The following is a 17162-nucleotide window of genomic DNA, read 5'->3' on the forward strand; positions in this document are numbered from 1 at the left end:
GTAGCCTTGTTCTACGTTTCATCTCTCTGGCTGCTCAGTATTTCAAGGTATGAACAAACGCTCACACACGCACAGGCTGCCCTCCCTGCCGCCTTATACCTGCTGCTGCTGCGGCGGCGGCTGCTGCTGTTGCTGCCGCTGGCTGGCTTTCTGTTTGGCACGGCGCTCGAGGAACTGCTTGGCAAACTCCTTGGCCTCAGAGGTATCTCCTAAATAGGCCCTAATATAATCATGGACCTCATAAGGAGATTCGACTTCTTTCAGGAAAGAAACAAATGTGGGAACTGCAACATGAGAGGGAAGAAGACAAAGAATAATAATGAAATACCACATACAAAAAAATCAGTTTCAGTTTTTAATATATTGTCACACCCAACACAGACACTGATGACAGGAACTTAAAAGGCACGTAGCTGTTGTGTTAAATATTCTTTAATCTACTTTAGAAATAAAAACCCCCACTATCGTTGCAATACCTCAAATGGTCCGAAACAGACTGGAGTCAGACAAAGACGCATCACACATGCTTAGTTTCAATAAATGTTATGTCGACGGAAGCAACTGCCTGCCCGAGACTGAAGCCACTTGGTATTCTTTTTAATCAAACAGCACTTATTAAGTGCTATGGTATGTACCAGGCACCACTCACAGGCACTGAAGACACAGCCACACCGTCCTTTCACAGCACTGAGATGTCATATGCTTACAGAGAAATCAAGCGGTGTGGTGTAGGAGAAAAGCACAAGTGTCAGAGTCAGACAGACATGGGTTTAAAACCTGACTTGGGAATTTGCTGGCTGTGTGACCTTGATGAGTTACTTAACCATTCTGAGCCTCCGTTTCCAAATTTATAAAATGGAGATAACATCATCTAAATTGTAAAGGTAGCTTATAAAATTGCTGCAAAAATTAAATAACTGGGATAACATACATTAACCCCAAGAAAGTGCCTAGCACATGGTAGGTGTTTAATGGATGGTAGCCATTACTATTATTTACTATTGTTTTCTCTGGCTCTTTTAGAACATTGGATATTATTACAATGTTGCAAAGACCCGTTCAAGCCCTTTAACGCTATGTTTTTAGAGATCCTTGGTTTTATACAAGACATCAGAGCTGGACTGGTTCAACATAGCCTATTAGCTATGGAGTCCCCCAACACCAAGCTGACCAGTCTCTGTTCAAACATTTGGGGGTAAGGGAGGGACTCACTTCTACCTAAGGCAGAACATTCTCTTTGTAAACAGCTAACAATTAGCAAGTTTTTCTTCAAATTGTGCTGAAACCTTTTCACTTCCACATACTGGTCCTAGTTTTATGCTATACAAAATTAAGTCTCCTTACCCTGTCACACAATTCCCACCCCATCCCCAAAGGCAGGAAGGGAAGGAGCTCACACATCACCTCAACCTTCTCATGCCCAGGTTGACCTCTTCCCCACTATGACAGTTACCTTCCTTCAGACTTGGCCCTGCTGGCAACTATGACCGCCTCTGTCCTGCACATCATAAGACAGCCCAAATAGCATGTATTTTTTGGCAACTTCTAATAACCTATTTGAGCACAGTATTACAGGACTTCTGTCATAAGTAATAATACTATTAAAGAGCCAAGTTCTTAGAGCACATGCAGGACTTGACTTCCATTAGATCATTCCAGTTTGCCAACCTCTTTGTGGTCCTGCTCTGCCATCCCACATGCTGGGTTTCCCTCCCCAATTCTTACCATCCAAGTTATTTGCCGTATTAAGGGCATGAAGCATCTGTTCACACCACTGGGTAAATCCATCTTGGGCTTTATTTACTCCCTGAAAGAGCTTCAGCAACTTTTCTTCTTCTTCTACTTTCTTATTCTGCCGGTTAGACACACCTACAGATTTACTAAAGCAAAACAATAGGGCGATATTATATTCCCAGAAACTGTTACTATGCGATTATGCTACAACACCGTAAATAATGTCTTGGCAACACTGGATGGCTAGCCAATAATCCAATGCTTGGCTCCAAAAATTCAAATATTTGGATTTGGGGTAAGGTAGGGGTTGGGTTACTCAATGCCCCCTAAAAATCTAGCCTCAGTAAATACATTCTAGTTTCTGAATATAGGGCTTCTTTTCAGAAAAATGATTAAATTCTTCCTGTGTGTGCTCTGTTAAGTTTTTAAATTTTGCTAAGCCTCAGTTTTCTCATCTGTAAAATGGTACTAAAGCTTCTTAAAGATATTACACACAAAGGCCTAAAGCACAGTGCTCTATAAACTGGCAGATAGTTAGCATCCTATTCCTAATTCATTAGGCCCTCGAGAAGAAACAATCTGACAACACTACCATTTATTAAGTAGCTGCTATGTGCCAGGCATCTTACTAACTACTTCACGTGTATTCATTTAATCTTTAAAACCACACCCATGAAGTTGTTCTTATTATTTTCATTTTACAGATGAGGGAACTGAGGCTCAAGGTCACACAGCTAATAAGTGGTAGTGCAGGGATTTCAGTTCATGTACCTAACACTAAAACCCATGCTCATTCAACAACACTGTATACTTAGGAAAGAAAGATGAAGGTGAAAGGTAACTAACATCATAAAAATAAACAGGTTTAAGGCCATTACAGAAGTGTTTATAATACTCATTTTAGTATAAGTAACTTAATACAAATTTAGAAAAAAATGCTAAGATCTAGAGACTACCTTGGAAAAATGTTCGATAACAAAAAAAACTATTCCTAATATTTATTAAGTGGTTACCATATGACAGGCAATGGACTAAGTGCTCAGCAGTAGAAAGAGCTCCTAGTGATAATACAGATAGTTTTTCCAAAGGGAAGAAATCAATCACCAAACTATGACCTCATGTGCTTAGACTCAGATGAAAATAAGCAGAAACTAAATAACTACCTTTCCCTGCCCACCCAATATCCCAATCCCCATGTGACCTTTCCCCCAACCCACCAAGAAGCATAGGTTTGATCATTTTGAGCCCTACCTGAGACTGGCGTTTTTATTTTTATTTGTTGAATTCCTAGGTCCCACCTCTTTCACTGCATCATCCCAGAATCCCATGTTGGAGTTTTTAGTGTCAGCATTACTCCAGATACTACTGACTAGGTCAGATGCCCACTGGTTAGGGGGACCGGTATTCATAGAGCCCCAAACAGAATTCCCAATGCTGGTGTGCAGGTTGGAATGCTATTAAAGAAAAAGAGACAAATGATTACAGTTAAACAATATTAAGCAGATAAAAAGAGAGTCCACAAAAGTCAGAAAACTTATAACGCCCATCCATAGAATGACTGCTTAGGAAAATGAACCCACCGTATTACTCCGGGCTCTGTTTGTTTGCTGGTGCTGCTGCTGCTGCTTCTGCATCTGCCTGGCTTCTTCCTGTTGTATCTCCAGAAGCGACTTGGCAGTACCTGCAGGTTTGCTGACATTCCCCCAACCTGAGAGTTTCTGCTGCTGATGCTGCTGCTGCTGCTGCTGCTGGAGAGCTTTCATCAGCTCCCTCTGCTGGCGCCTTTGCTGTTGCAGAAAAATTGAAGCTAGCTCAGGATTTGTTTCCAAAATAATAGTTACAAATGCCCAGTATACTAAATGGAGTGCAAATATATAGCAGCTATATCAAATTAAAACCTGACAGGGTTAATTCCTTTGCTGTAAATAAAGACACAGACTGCCTGCCAAAGCTACTAAGAGAAAATAGGGAGATCAAATGCAGAATTACTTCTTAAAAATTAAGCAGGGCTCCTGGTTAAGCATAGAAATGAAATACATACTTGCTTCCTAAAGCCCTACCAAAATGACAGAAAAATATATTTTTAAAAAGCACAAACCATAAAAAGAGAACAGAATAAAAAACTGGAAAGCAGGTAAGCAATGATAGCCAATGTAACAGACCCAATAAGTTGAAACTTAAGTAAAGGAAGCTCAGAAATGAGTCGATTCATACAGAAAGCTTGGGATAGAGGCATGGGTATCTCAAACAGAGGAAGACTGGTTGAAGGTTTATAAAAAGCAGTAGTGAGACTCTAGACTGCCTCACCAACCCAAAACAATTAGGCAGCTATCTCTCCTCCCTTCCTCTCTCTCTAAAATCAATAAAATAAAAAAAGAAAACAAAAACAGAACAGCCATGCAGCAAGCCATGAGCATCCAGATTTGGATAGGTTAGAGGGTCCTGGAAAGGCAACTTCCCAGGAAAGAATGAAATAAAATTATCTTAGGTCTCCCTGTGTAAGAAATACCTACTGAAGAACACTTCATACCTTTTAAAGAGTGTATGAAGACTAATGGTTCAATGAAAATTAATCAGGTGAAAATAAAAATGAGGCAATCATTAACTTCTGACAGACAAAAAGATGAACAAGACCTATGATTCTAATTCTGATGACTAAACTACTATCACCACTTTTCATTCAGCAGATACCAAAATTATGGAAAAATTCCTAGCCTTGAAAGATGATGATATATTCTGCTATGAATCCATTTGTTGATAAGCTTTTAAAAAAGGAAATGATTTCAGGGTAAGTTCAGTCTTTCTCTTTTTGAAGAGAGTGGGAAATAAGGTAATTTTAAAAATGAAATATTTTAACCGATTTGATGAGGTCAAGCACACTACTCTTCGTGCACCCATGGCCTTCAGTGAATGACACCACACAACTCCAAAATGACAACTTACAGAACAGTAACAAATTAACTGCTCTGCCTCCAATCATATCCACATACACACTTTCTTCAAGACTGTACCTTATGCTACCATTTCTGAGACCTTCCCAGATTGCACTAGCTAAAATTAGACAACCAATCATTACCACTAACCATTTATTGACGTCTCCCCTCAACCAGAGGGTAAGCTTTATAAAAACAGAGAATTCTGTCTGTTTTAGACTCAGCTATATTCCCAGACTACAACTATAACTGAGTAGATACTCAGCAAGTGTGGGAGGGATGGATGAATATATGGCACACTGAACCAAACCATTTTACTTTTCATTTTCTCTTTTAGCAAGAACTGTATTTCCCCCCCCACCTCCCAGTTCTTCTTTTACTCTTTTGTATTCTTCCTATCCTAAAGATATCAACTTAAAACTACAACAGGATATAGACTTGCAAGCAGAGACTTAATTTCTCCTATTTGCATATTTTATGGTTTCCTAGGCCAGTCAGAAAACCCAACACCCTTACAGAAAAATGTATTCCGCATTCTAAAACCAATTTTACAAACAGATATCCGCATAAAACTCACCCACAATTCTGAAACACCATGAGTTCTTCTCTCAAGAGCTACATTAAGATATTTAAGATAGCCTGGCCGGTGTGGCTCAGCAATTGAGCATCAACCTATGATCCAGGAGATCACAGTTTGATTCCTGGTCAGGGCACATGCCCGGGTTGCAAGCTCGGATCTCCAGCGGGAGGCACGCAGGAGGCAGCTGATCAACGATTCTCTCATCACTTGATGTTTCTATCTCTCTCTCCCCCCTCTCCCTTCCTCTCTCTGAAATCAGTAAAGATATATTTAAAAAAAAAAAAAATTAAGATAACTGAAAATTTATGTTACCCAATCTTAATGTTATTCCTGTTAGATCCTTCTTATTTCCCAGAATGACCAAATTGTAATCTAAGGAGTTTAATAACAAACATGCAGTTCAGACAGACAGCAATCTAACAATAATTACCTTTACTAATCACTAACCCAGAATGCACACTAGCTATTCTGGGACACTGTTGGACTGGACGTTTACTTTTGAAATTTACCTCTTCCCGAAGCTGCCGTTCTCGTTCTTCTTCCAGTTTTTGGATTTCAGCCAATGACAGAGTTGCCTGGGACTGACATGCTGTTGTACTGGACTGCTGGCCCCACGTTGAAGAAGAGGGAAGCTAACAGAAAAGGAAGGCAGAAGAGTGCATGAGGAAATGTGGACAGGAAACAGTCAATAATGTATCGTGCACAAGCAGAGCATTCAGGTTCCCTGTGCAACCCTTTTACATACTATTCTTCCAGTCAGTTGGCTTGTTTTACTTAAGTTTTCTGTCACTACCCCAAACCTAAGATTATTTTAAAATAACTTAAAATACACACAATACACTTTTATTTGTTCTATCATTTGGGGATTGCCAATTTGTTGTATCTAGCATTGACATATACAGCGATATACAGCCATAAAGGGAAATGAGTAAACAAAAGTAACACTAAATGCAAGGAGGCAACTAGACCATGATGTGTGACTTTCCAGTGAAAGGGTTAAGGACAGATGTCTGAAGGGAGAGCTGAGGTGGACGGCTAATGGAAGACACTAAGCATAGTTCTAAGTCTTTTATGAAAGTCACTATTAACCAAACTGTAGCTTCTAGTCCTGAGCACTAACCTGCTTTTAATCAATTCTATTGTCCTATCCTTTAAAATTATGGACTAAAATAGAGTCTAAATATCTCACTTCTGAATACTTTAGCATTCTCAAAAGCCTGATTATTGCCCAGTCAGAGTGGCTCAGTTTTTAGAGTATCATCCTGTGCATCAAAAGGCTGCCGGTTCGATCCCTGATCAGGGCACATACCTAGGTTGCAGGTTTGATTCCCACTCAGGGACCGTACAGAAGGCAACTAAGATTATCTCTTACATCTCTCACATCTCTCTCTCTCTCTCTCCCTCTCTCTGTCTCCCCCCTTCCTCTTTCTTTTTCTTTCTTTCTTTCTTTCTTTCTTTCTTTTTTTAATTTATCTTTATTGATTTCAGAGAGAGGAAGGGAGAGAGAGAGAGAGAGAGAGAGATAGAAACACCAATGATGAGAGAGTCATTGGCTGCAGCCCACAACCTGGGCATGTGCCCTGACCAAGAATCGAACCCTGATCTCCTAGATCCTAGGTCGACACTTAACCGCTGAGCCACGCCCAGCTGGGCTCCCCTCTTCCTCTTTCTAAGCATGTCCTCTGGTGAGGATTTTAAAAAAAAAAATGTAGATGCCCTGGCCCTACACTTAAATCAGAAGAGCCAAAGGTGAGACCAGAGAATTTGCATACTTTTGCAATTAGACTATCAGCCAGTTATCACTGATGTCTAAAATCCCACCCATGCACCAGTTCCATTCCTGGTAAGGGCACATGCCCGGGTTGCGGGTTCGATCCCGGTTAAGGGTGGGTATGTGAAGCAACCGACCAATGCTTCTCTCTCTCTTCCTCTCCCTTCCTCTTTCTCTAAAATCAGTAACAATTTTAAATAAAAAAATAAAATCCCAGTGAACATGTCACCCCACAGTACCCTGGAACCAATCCCCAACCTCCCTTCCTGTCCTCTTCCACAGAGCCAAGGCCAACACCAGGAAGAGACGCACCACCTCCTGAAATGGCCTATTTCCCTTTCAGGCACCTCTGAGATTCTTCCCACTGCTGTGCCAAAATATACCTCACTGCACTTTTCGCTCATGATTCACCGGCCTGCTCTCTGGAGTAAAGCAGAACAAATCTAAGTTTTCCCATGACAGACAAATGTCTGCAGATAGCTATCGTTTTCCTTAAACCTTATCTGCACATAGGAAATAATATCCCATCACTCCATCAACACGGCCTCAGGACATTTTCCAGTTCAACCAACATCCTGTACAGCCCCTCAGAACTGCAGTGCATCAATCATGCTTTTCAGAACAAGTCTCTCCCAAAGCAACAGCTAACAGTAGGGAATTGGGCACATTTTGTGACCCCTGAATGCCTAACATCCTTTCTTTTTTTTAATTTACTTTTTTCTACCCTGACATTGCTATCTTACTTTCAACATGACTTTCTATTTAAAAAAAGATTGTGCTCCACGTCCAGTATGACAGCATGAGGAGCTCTGTGGACCACTCTCCAGCAAAACTGGTGAAAAGTATTTTTTTAAAAATAATTTAAAGATTCTGGGAATGCTCCCAAGAGAATACAGCAAATGAAACATTTCTTCAACAAAATCTGCTAAAACTTGGTAAGAACAGAGTCTGTGGTACTTGTACCAAGACCACTCTCTCACAAATCCCAGCTCAGCCAGAGAAACTCCATTCCAGATGAGTGCACCCAGGAACACAGGCCTCTCTCTCCCCCCTCAGCTGCCAGTCCGGGGGCTGGCTTCCTGGAAAAGCACATCAGCAGTTCTCAACCTCACTCCAGCTACCTGATGCAAAGGCTAAGTTAGAGGCCAATGCAGCTGAGGTCGGGGCTCCCTTCTCACACTCACTCCTCTTCGTGAAATCGAAACTACTGAGACTACTAGGGCCCTGATTGCCACTGCCCTAGCCCAAAAGACCACCATGCCACCAGGAAAGGCTACTGCCCCTCCTTCAAGAGCTCAACTCTTAAAGCAGGGGTGTCACTACTCAGAGAAAAGCACACCACTGTTCCCAGCCCCAGAGCTGTGACTCAGAGATTTTTGCTTGGGAGTAGAGGTGGGAGGAACAGACTAGAATACAAAGCGCTCCAGACCTCTTCCCAAAGAAACTGGCTTCATTTCCACAGTGTGGGGAATGAGAAGTCTGAGCCTAAGTGCACTTTCAAAAAAGTAGTGAAGGATGAGGAGCACAGCAGCTGGGAGAGAAGAACAGACTACCTGGAGATACAGGCTCAACTGCCAACCACAGCTTGGTCTCAGAGAACCGAGGAAAGAGCTGAAGGAAGTTGTCCTGGGGTCAGAATAAACCTCAAATACTGACCTCGGGAAGGAGCTACTCAAAGGGGCCAGATTTTGATTGGATCAGTATGGAGCAGCACTAAGCAACTTATGCCCCAGGGCACTTCTGAGAACAATGGAGCAATCCAGCTGCCAACTAGTGGAGCTGAACAGCTGGACGTGGAAAAAGACCATCAAAGAGAGGCCAGTCCAAACCAACATCATCCCAAAGTTACTGTGGGCACACCCACGGCTGCACCCCAGAAGAGCAGTAGCAGAGGCTTCACACTGTTGGGGAGAACGGGTCTTCACTACCTAATCCATCCAGTCACAGAACATTAGCACCCAAGGCCACCTGTCTCTCACCACACTGCATTCTAATTTCCTGTTTCTAAGTCCCTATCCTGTGAGCCCCTTGAAGACAGCGGACACTGAGCCTTATTACTAACCACAGACCCCATGTGAAGTTGTGTAGACCCTGCCATAAATCTGCATGCCCTTCCCAGTCACTCCAGCTCCACCAGCTGTTCCACTGCTTTCCCAGGCACTGAAGGTTTGCTAACTACCAGCCATCCCAGCTTCGACACCGGTCCCTGAGACCCAGACAGTCACTAAGCCTTGCTGACCACTATCAATACAAGTCTGCCCTGCTGGCCCTCCCTATTCATTCTCACCCCACCAGCATACTCTCTTTACTGGTCTCCCCGTCTTCACTTTCTACTACTTCAAATAATGCTTGGAATGCTCATTAAACAACATTTTGCATACATCACTTTAACCCAATTTTCAATAATCCCTCATTCCAAACAGCTGCATTTCAAACCCTGTATCATGGTTCCTACTTACAGATTCAAATGTTTGTCTCCTGCTGGCATAATGCTGGGAGCTTGCTGAGGGCAGGTGCCTTCCCTCATTTACCTTTGTCTCACAGTGCTGAACTGCTCGAGCAGACACTCCAATGTTCACTGAGCTGCATGAAATTTATGAACCATGTACCCTGGCCGGGTGGCTCCGTTGGTTGGAGAACTGTCCCGTACACCAAAAGGTGGCGGGTTCGATTCCCAGTTAGGGTGTGTGCGGGAGGCAACCAATCGATGTTTCTCTCTCCCCTCCCCCTAAAATCAATTTTTTAAAACTTTAAAAAATTTATAAACCACAGAGGTTTACTTTGTTTTGCCTGCAACACTGTCCATGTCCAATCCTTTTATTTATCTCTCTTGTTTAAACGCCTAACACAAAGTACCTGCATCATATTATGTTTTATTGATCAAAAAACCATCATAGTAAATTTAACACTGAAGAAAAGTACACTATGTTACTGCCAGCATCTACCTAACTAAGACGTTAACAAGCAGCTCCTTGCTCGGCAGGCGCCCAGGCTTTTACCTTCATCTGTGCCAGCTGTTGCTGTTGCTGCTGCTGCTGCAGCCTCCGCAAAGCCTCCTGCTGCTGCTGCCGCTGGCGCATCAGCTCCTTGTGCCGCTGGAGCTCCAGCTCCTTCCTCTTCCGCTCCTCCTCCTCATGCCGCAGCCTGGCTGCCTCCTCTTCCATTCGCAGCCGGTTCTCCTCTAATCGACGCTGGGCTTCTTCTTCTTCCCGGGCCCATTTTGCAGCCTCCTCTTCCTTCCCAGAAGGAAAAATAAAAAAGAATAAAACTGTGTTTTTAAAAAATATATTTTTTTGAATCAGTTTTGAAGTGACAGAGAAAGGCAGAAACTTTATGATGATATAAGGTAGAGTTGACTATTCTTTTAAAATATATTTACAGTAGTCACAAAGGCCTGGCACGCTTACAGGATAAAATTTTCATTGATTTGCTAACTTCTACATAAAACAAATGTCACTTTGAACATTTGTGACAAGTACTGATTTCCAAGAGATCATTGCCAACGGCAGGCAAGTCTCCCAGAAACTGTTCCAACACTGAGGCAAAGAGCTGCCAAGACCTCATAGGGATGCTGATTAGCAAGAAAGTCTCAGCCAGGGCTGGAACCAAAGCAACTTCACAAGATCACTTCATTCAGTTCCTGGCTCTCACCCCACGTGGCCCACAGGACCACAGGTCCCTCAAAAGAACTCTCTTCAACCCACCCTCTACCCCTCTGGCTGCCTGCAATGGCAGAAAGGCATGGCTGGACTGGAATTAGTGCTAATTGTTGTATAATCTTGGGACTATATTAAGCAGCAGTGAACTGTACACTTTAAAAGAGTGAATTGGGGAACACCCTCAGGCAAAAGTTGTCAACTTGCAGATCTCACATTTGGTTTTTTAAGGGTAGGTCTTTGGATTTCCTCACTGGTAGTCTTTTTTTGTTTGTTTTCCTTCTTTGATATTTTGTTCAGCTTTTATAATTACATGTGGGACGGTTATTACAAAAGGAGGAAGAACCAGTTACATCTCTTTTGGTAATTTCCAGCAATCTGGAAGACAGGCTATCTGAACACACACTGTCTTCATCACTAATTCCCAGCTTCAAGTAGCACTGAGAAGCAGAAACCATCTGGTCACCTGCTTGCGTAACAATTCTTCCTGCTTCCGCCTTTCTTCCTCTTCTCTTCTCCTCTCCTCCAATCTCCTAAGAGCTTCTTCTTGCTGCTGCCTTTCTTCTTCTTCTCGCTGTCGTCTTAACGCAATCTCTTGCTCCCTCTGGCGTCGTAGGGCCTCTTCCTATATTAACAAAAAAGGTGTGTGTGTGTGTGTGTGTGTAACTCTGGGTCTCAATATATTACATCATAATTTGTAAAGGAATAGGCTATATGCTGCAAAGACTCTGTTAATAGCAAACATAAGAAGTATACAGAGTAAAAAGGATATAGGTAAGTTGAGAAGTAGACACATTAAGAGTTAAAATAATTTGTGCCGACCTGCTGGCTGCTGAATGGAGCTCGATCCCATGCACCAAAAGGGTTGTGGGTTCAATCCCTAGTTAGGGCACATACTTAGGTTGCAGGTTCAATCCCCAGTCAGGGTGTGTACCAGAAGGCAACTGATCCATCGATCGATATTTCTTTTTTTCTTAATTTCTTTCTTTTTCTCTCTCCTTCTCTCTCCCCCTCTCTCCCTCCCTCCCTCCCGCCCTTTCTATTAAATCAATAAAAACATCCTCAGGAGAGAATTAAAAAAAAAAAACACAAAAAATAGTTAAAATAATTTGTATCTAAAGTATAAACAGCACTATACTGTGAAGTCTACTCTGGTTTCCACATTAGCTGCATTTACTGATTACCCCTAGAAAGGGCCACATTAGGACTTTGCCTCAGTTTTCTCCACTGGGACAATGAGCTCCAATTTTTTAATCAGCTGAAAATCTAAGTCTATAGACAGGTCAAATCAACACAGTTACCAAAAATGCCTGGTGAGGTAGGAATACATTCTCCAGTCAGTGGTACTGAGTAAAGCTATTTGTCCCAAAAGTCCCACAGATACTAAGTATACCAAAAAGGGTCCCAATGTCAAATAATTGAGGAAATACTGAGCATCACAGAATTACACAGATTTCCTTACTGCAGTGCTTCTTAGGGCCCTTATGCTAATGTAGTGTGACTCTAAGAAATAGTAGTAGTTCTAATCTAATCTCGGCACAGACTCTTTTGTTTTTCACACAGTACCTCCTGTGGGCAACAAGAAGTAGGACATGCGAGGTCAAGTCTAAACTTAGGGGCTATTACAAAGGGGATTCTTTTCATTGGGATCTTTAAAAATCCCGGTAGAAAATGGGCCAAGCACAGGAAAAGAAAATTCCGCAACCCCCCGCCCTCCCAATACAAATGGCCAAAATTCATGAAAAACATTCAATGTCAGTGGTTATAAATACTTAGGCAAAGACTTAGGTACTTCTGAAAACTAACTAGTTTATAAAACCCCAGGAAAAAAGAAAAAAACCCACAATTCTAATGTTTTACTAGGACTAAGGACTATCCCCCCAGTGGCTGTTAGTGACAAGACTCTCCTTTCTAAAGGGAAGTGAGTCTTTTAAGGTTCCAATTCTGTTGTTGACTTGGGATGTACCATCTCTGAGAACTACAGCCTGTGAGAGGATGGGAGAGAGCAGCTACCCTGAAGGCCCTCCTCCAGCGCTAATCCTGCGGTCAGAGTTCTCAGAGGTCGGGTTACCTGTTTCCTCCGGGCAAGTTCTTCTTCCTCCCGCCTTTTCCTTTCTTCTTCCTGCTGTCTCCGGAGAATTTCCTCCTGCTGCCTGCGGAGCTCTTCTTGCCTCTTTCGCTCGTCCTCTTCGCGCTTTGCCCTCATTTCTGCCTCTCTTCTCTCCTGCTCTAGCTGTGATTACACGAGAACACTCTTAGAAACCCAACAGGCACAGCAACACCCCATCACTGACGGCGTGGCAGAGAGAAGCCAGAATGTGCAAGCACCACCATTCACTCAGTTAATTCCATGCAACGGGGCGATGACAGCAGTTCTGTAAGAGCTCTAAGCTCAGTAACCAGAACAGTTTATGCCCTTCTAAATTGAGAGCACTCTCGCCCCACTTTTCCCTACCTCCTTGCTCCATACCAGCACTGCACCACATTTCCTGGGTGTGGAAGACAAAACAGCCAAGAGGAGAATAACACAATTCTCCTGGGGTGGCCATTTCTTTGCTCATTCCACAAAAAGTTCCTGATTGAAGATCTAATGACATGGCTGCAAAGTTTCAACAGCAATTTTGTAAAGGTGCTGGTGTGAAAAATATTATAATTCTTTGAAATCTGAAGACAAACCACTTGACAAATTCTATCCTTTTTAGTTCCTAAATACTAGTCAAATCCAGCACCCAGTCTCCAGTTCCACTGCCCAAGTATAGTTCAGGCCTTCATTTCTCATCCACATGCCTGAGTCTCTTACCTGGTTTCCCAGAATCCAGCTGTGCCCACATTTCCCAGCTCAACACCTAACCTCCCAGGCTTACATTACATTTAAACCATCCTTCACCCCCAAAATAAATCCGGACTTTAACATGACATGGACAAGGACGCTCACGGCTGGCCTGCCTCGTCTTCAGTCTCCTTTGTCATCACCCACTCCTCAGAAGCGCCAAGGGGCCAGGCCAGGCCAAAGTACTTCACTGCTTGCTTAGCCAGTACGCTCCCCCTGCATGCCTGAGCCTCTGCAGGTGCTGTCACCTTCAACTGCAATTTAAATTTTACTATATCCTGCTCTGCCAGCCCTAAATCCTTTGACAGGGTGAAATCCTGCTGTCCCTCAAGTGAAAATTAACTCAGGTATTACTGTCCATTGAAAGTGTCACCCAGTTTCTGATCCCCACCTCTGCAACCAGGTAGCTGGCCCATAATGCTTTCTTGACCTACTTGTCTGTGCATCAACACACACCCCCCCCGCCCGTGCGCGCGCACAACATACACACACACACCACTGCAAGCTCCTATATTTCATCATCTATGTGTTCCCAGCACAAAGCACTGGGAAACTAGAACACATTCCAGAATTGTTTGAATTATGGTTTCTCGTTCATGGAGACAGACCCTGACCATGAATCGTTTCCACATTCTGGGGCCTCTAAGGAGACTATCCCTACCATAGGGGATAAAACTGCATTAAATATAAAATAGAAACAAGTCTCTCAGAGTCATGAGAACCCAGAAATCATTACAGTGACACTGCTGATAGACATCCTCCTCTGACAAGTACTAAAACCAAGATTCAAGATTCCTAGCTCCTCCAGAAAATGTGAATGGATCACAGGATCTAACATTAATGTGGAGCTTTTCAGCTATGTGTCTGGGGACATTAAGAAATGTAAACAGCCCGGCCGGGCGTGGCTCAGCAGTTGACCTAGGATCCAGGTGATCGGGGTTGGATTCCCAGTGAGGACACATGCACAGGTTGCGGGCTTGATCCCCCAGTTGGGGGTGTGCAGGAGGCAGCTGATCAATGACACTCTCATCATTGATGTTTCTATCTCTCTCTCTCTCTCCCTCTCCTTTCCTCTCTCTGAAATCAATAAAGATATGGTTTTTTTTAAAAAATGTAAACAAACATCATTATAAAGATTCCAGGTGGGAACTCAAGCTACAGATCAAGGGTCTAATAGTCCATGCAGTGGATATTTCTTTATGGCCTTAGTATTTGTAACAAGTGTATCTACCATGAATAATACAACTGAAATATACATATGACCACGATCATTAATGTGACAACCAACCAATCATTTTTAATTGAATTGATTTAAACCTGTAATTTTAATTCTGTTCAAGGTCTTCTGGGAGATATATATTCATAGAATATGAATGTGCTTATTATATCAGCTAAGCAGCAGTAAACTAAAAGGGAGAAAAATACAGCTAGCTAGAGATACAGATATCAGTAAACAAATGCCTGTGTCCCACAGCTGGAAAGAATTCTTCCACACACAGCTATGAGGAATGAGTTCAGACCTTTGCAGCTTTGGCCTTCTCCATCTGCTGAAGCTGTTCAAGGGCAGGTCCCGGAGTGGTGGTATCGAGGGGAAGATCCCATACACTACCACCTTCCCAAACTATAAGACAATGAGGGAAAAAAGTGAGGGATGTCAGAGATTACACGCACAGTCATATATCCATGAGCAAAAGAAAAAAGCTGTCTCCCTGTCCCCGAAAGAGCTCTATCATATTCTATATCTGTTCTGCTTTGAAGTCTACTGAACAGCCGGTGGGCTCTAGTTACATCAATAACCTTCAACACATCTACAGGGAAAGCAAGTGCCATAAATTTATTGAGGAATTAATTTTATCCTCAAAAAACCCTATAAGGTATCTGTTCACATGCCCCATTTTTACAGACGAACAGCTAATGGTCAGAGATAGTTCTATAACATCCCCAAGGACACAGGGCAAACACGTGGCCATGCTAGTACTGAAATCCACTCTGTGAATCTGATCCCAAAGCCTGCCGTATTTCTAATAGCCATACCACCTCTTACTGCACCAAGTGGGTTAAAAGGGGCATGGCTGTGGAACTAGAGAAAACTAAGTGGTTGTACAATATTGTGAACGTATTAGATACCACTGAATTGTTCATTTAAAAAATGGTTAAGATTGTGCTATATGAATTTCAATTCAGTAAGAGAGAAAAAAAGAGAAACAGGTACACCTGGAGCTAGGGAGGCCTCTGGAAAGGCTAGGCAGGTCTCACGAACAACACTGAGTCCTGCTGACCTGAGGGTCAGATGTGGAAGTAAACAAGTGAAGGCTCCTGAGTCTGTTTTCCTATTGCCAGCAAGGTTTGCTGACACCACTTTTCAGCATTCTCTATTTTCTACATTCCTATTATAGTCTATTTATGGACCATAAACTATTGTCTATATAAAACAATGGAGTATTTGTAAAGGACCTTGACTACATCATACCCAAAGAAAGTAGTTTTAAGGTACTTATAGTTTCCCCAAAATTGGAGAGTTTTTTAACATACTAACTATAAATGGCTGCCAAGAAAAAATAAGTTACATACAGCATGGGAAGCTGATGAGGGAAGATAGTCAGTCTTCTTCTGCCATAATCCCCAGGGTCAATGTTAGTGAGAGAACTATGGCCTGAACAGCTCAATGGCTCTAAGAAAAATCCCTCAATGCCCATGGTTCCTGAGCATTTTCAACATACACTAAAACGTCCTGTAAGGACTACCCACCTCTGCAGGTATCAGGCCTTAAGAAATGAAAGTGCTCCACCAATAGCGACTTTTAAAAAAATCCCAGCTCCAAACGTTCTAATTTAATGCAAAGAAGAAAAAAACTCCAGAAAATGAGGTAAGATGTTCAATTCAAAGCAGGTTTTTCTCTTTCCCAAATTTCTGGGTACCTGCAGTGTAGCTTAATCAACCCTTGACTCAAAGGAGTAGATCATCATTACTTATGTTATTATTTATGCTATTTTTCACTCTGGCAGAAGAGATCAAAACAATTCTAAGACTTTGCCACACTGGTTAGAGCAACATAAAAAAAGAGAGGCTGACTCCAATTCAAGAAATTTATCTACTAAATAATTTCTAGCAAATCCTTAGTCTATTCTGAACACTTTTGATCCTTTGCTGGGGTCTATTTAAAAAAACAAACAAATGACTTTTCATTAATATTCAATGCAAAACAGGTTAAAAAAAAACAAAAACAGATTTTTAATTTTTTTTTAAACTGAATTAAGAAGTTAGTTAAGTCTAAATCCTTGGAGCTATGCTGAAGGCCACTCTAAGATTTTACCTGTAGGCTGTGAGGCCGTTGGCTGAAGCTCCCAGATAGACCCAGTATCTGGCACAGACACAGATCTAGTCACTGAGGAAAGGACGCTCTGATCAGACATTCTGCAAAAGGGAAACAGAATTAACTTGTTCTTGTCATTTGCCAAAATAAAGAGGAACTTCTATATTATTTGTAGGTTTTCCAGGTTATTTGGCCAGAAAACTCCACTGTTTTAATGAAATCGTAACACTACCAGAGCCCCTGGGAGAGGAACCACACAAGAGACAATAATCACACTCCAGACTCCTAAGGTCCCAGCAAACAATGATTTCCAAATAATGGATAGACTGTACCTACCACCTTAAA

General features: G+C 42.3%; 1 protein-coding gene across 1 annotated transcript in view; it reads right to left on the reverse strand.

The window, feature by feature from the left end:
- The window catches only part of GIGYF2 (GRB10 interacting GYF protein 2), a 98502-nt gene that overhangs the window by 9604 nt on the left and 71736 nt on the right, over positions 1-17162 (reverse strand). The window contains exons 19-28 of the mRNA XM_087819511.1: positions 16818-16918; positions 15025-15125; positions 12746-12907; positions 11141-11299; positions 10018-10254; positions 5757-5879; positions 3315-3521; positions 2986-3188; positions 1726-1880; positions 100-284 (exon numbers count right to left, since the gene is read on the reverse strand). Of these exons, the coding sequence (XP_087675637.1) occupies positions 100-284; positions 1726-1880; positions 2986-3188; positions 3315-3521; positions 5757-5879; positions 10018-10254; positions 11141-11299; positions 12746-12907; positions 15025-15125; positions 16818-16918 (1633 nt within the window). The remainder of the gene's footprint in view (positions 1-99; positions 285-1725; positions 1881-2985; positions 3189-3314; positions 3522-5756; positions 5880-10017; positions 10255-11140; positions 11300-12745; positions 12908-15024; positions 15126-16817; positions 16919-17162) is intronic.

The sequence above is a fragment of the Miniopterus natalensis genome, chromosome 8 (assembly GCF_054644295.1).
Source record: "Miniopterus natalensis isolate mMinNat1 chromosome 8, mMinNat1.hap1, whole genome shotgun sequence".
In the NCBI taxonomy this organism is placed as follows: Eukaryota; Metazoa; Chordata; class Mammalia; order Chiroptera; family Miniopteridae; genus Miniopterus; species Miniopterus natalensis.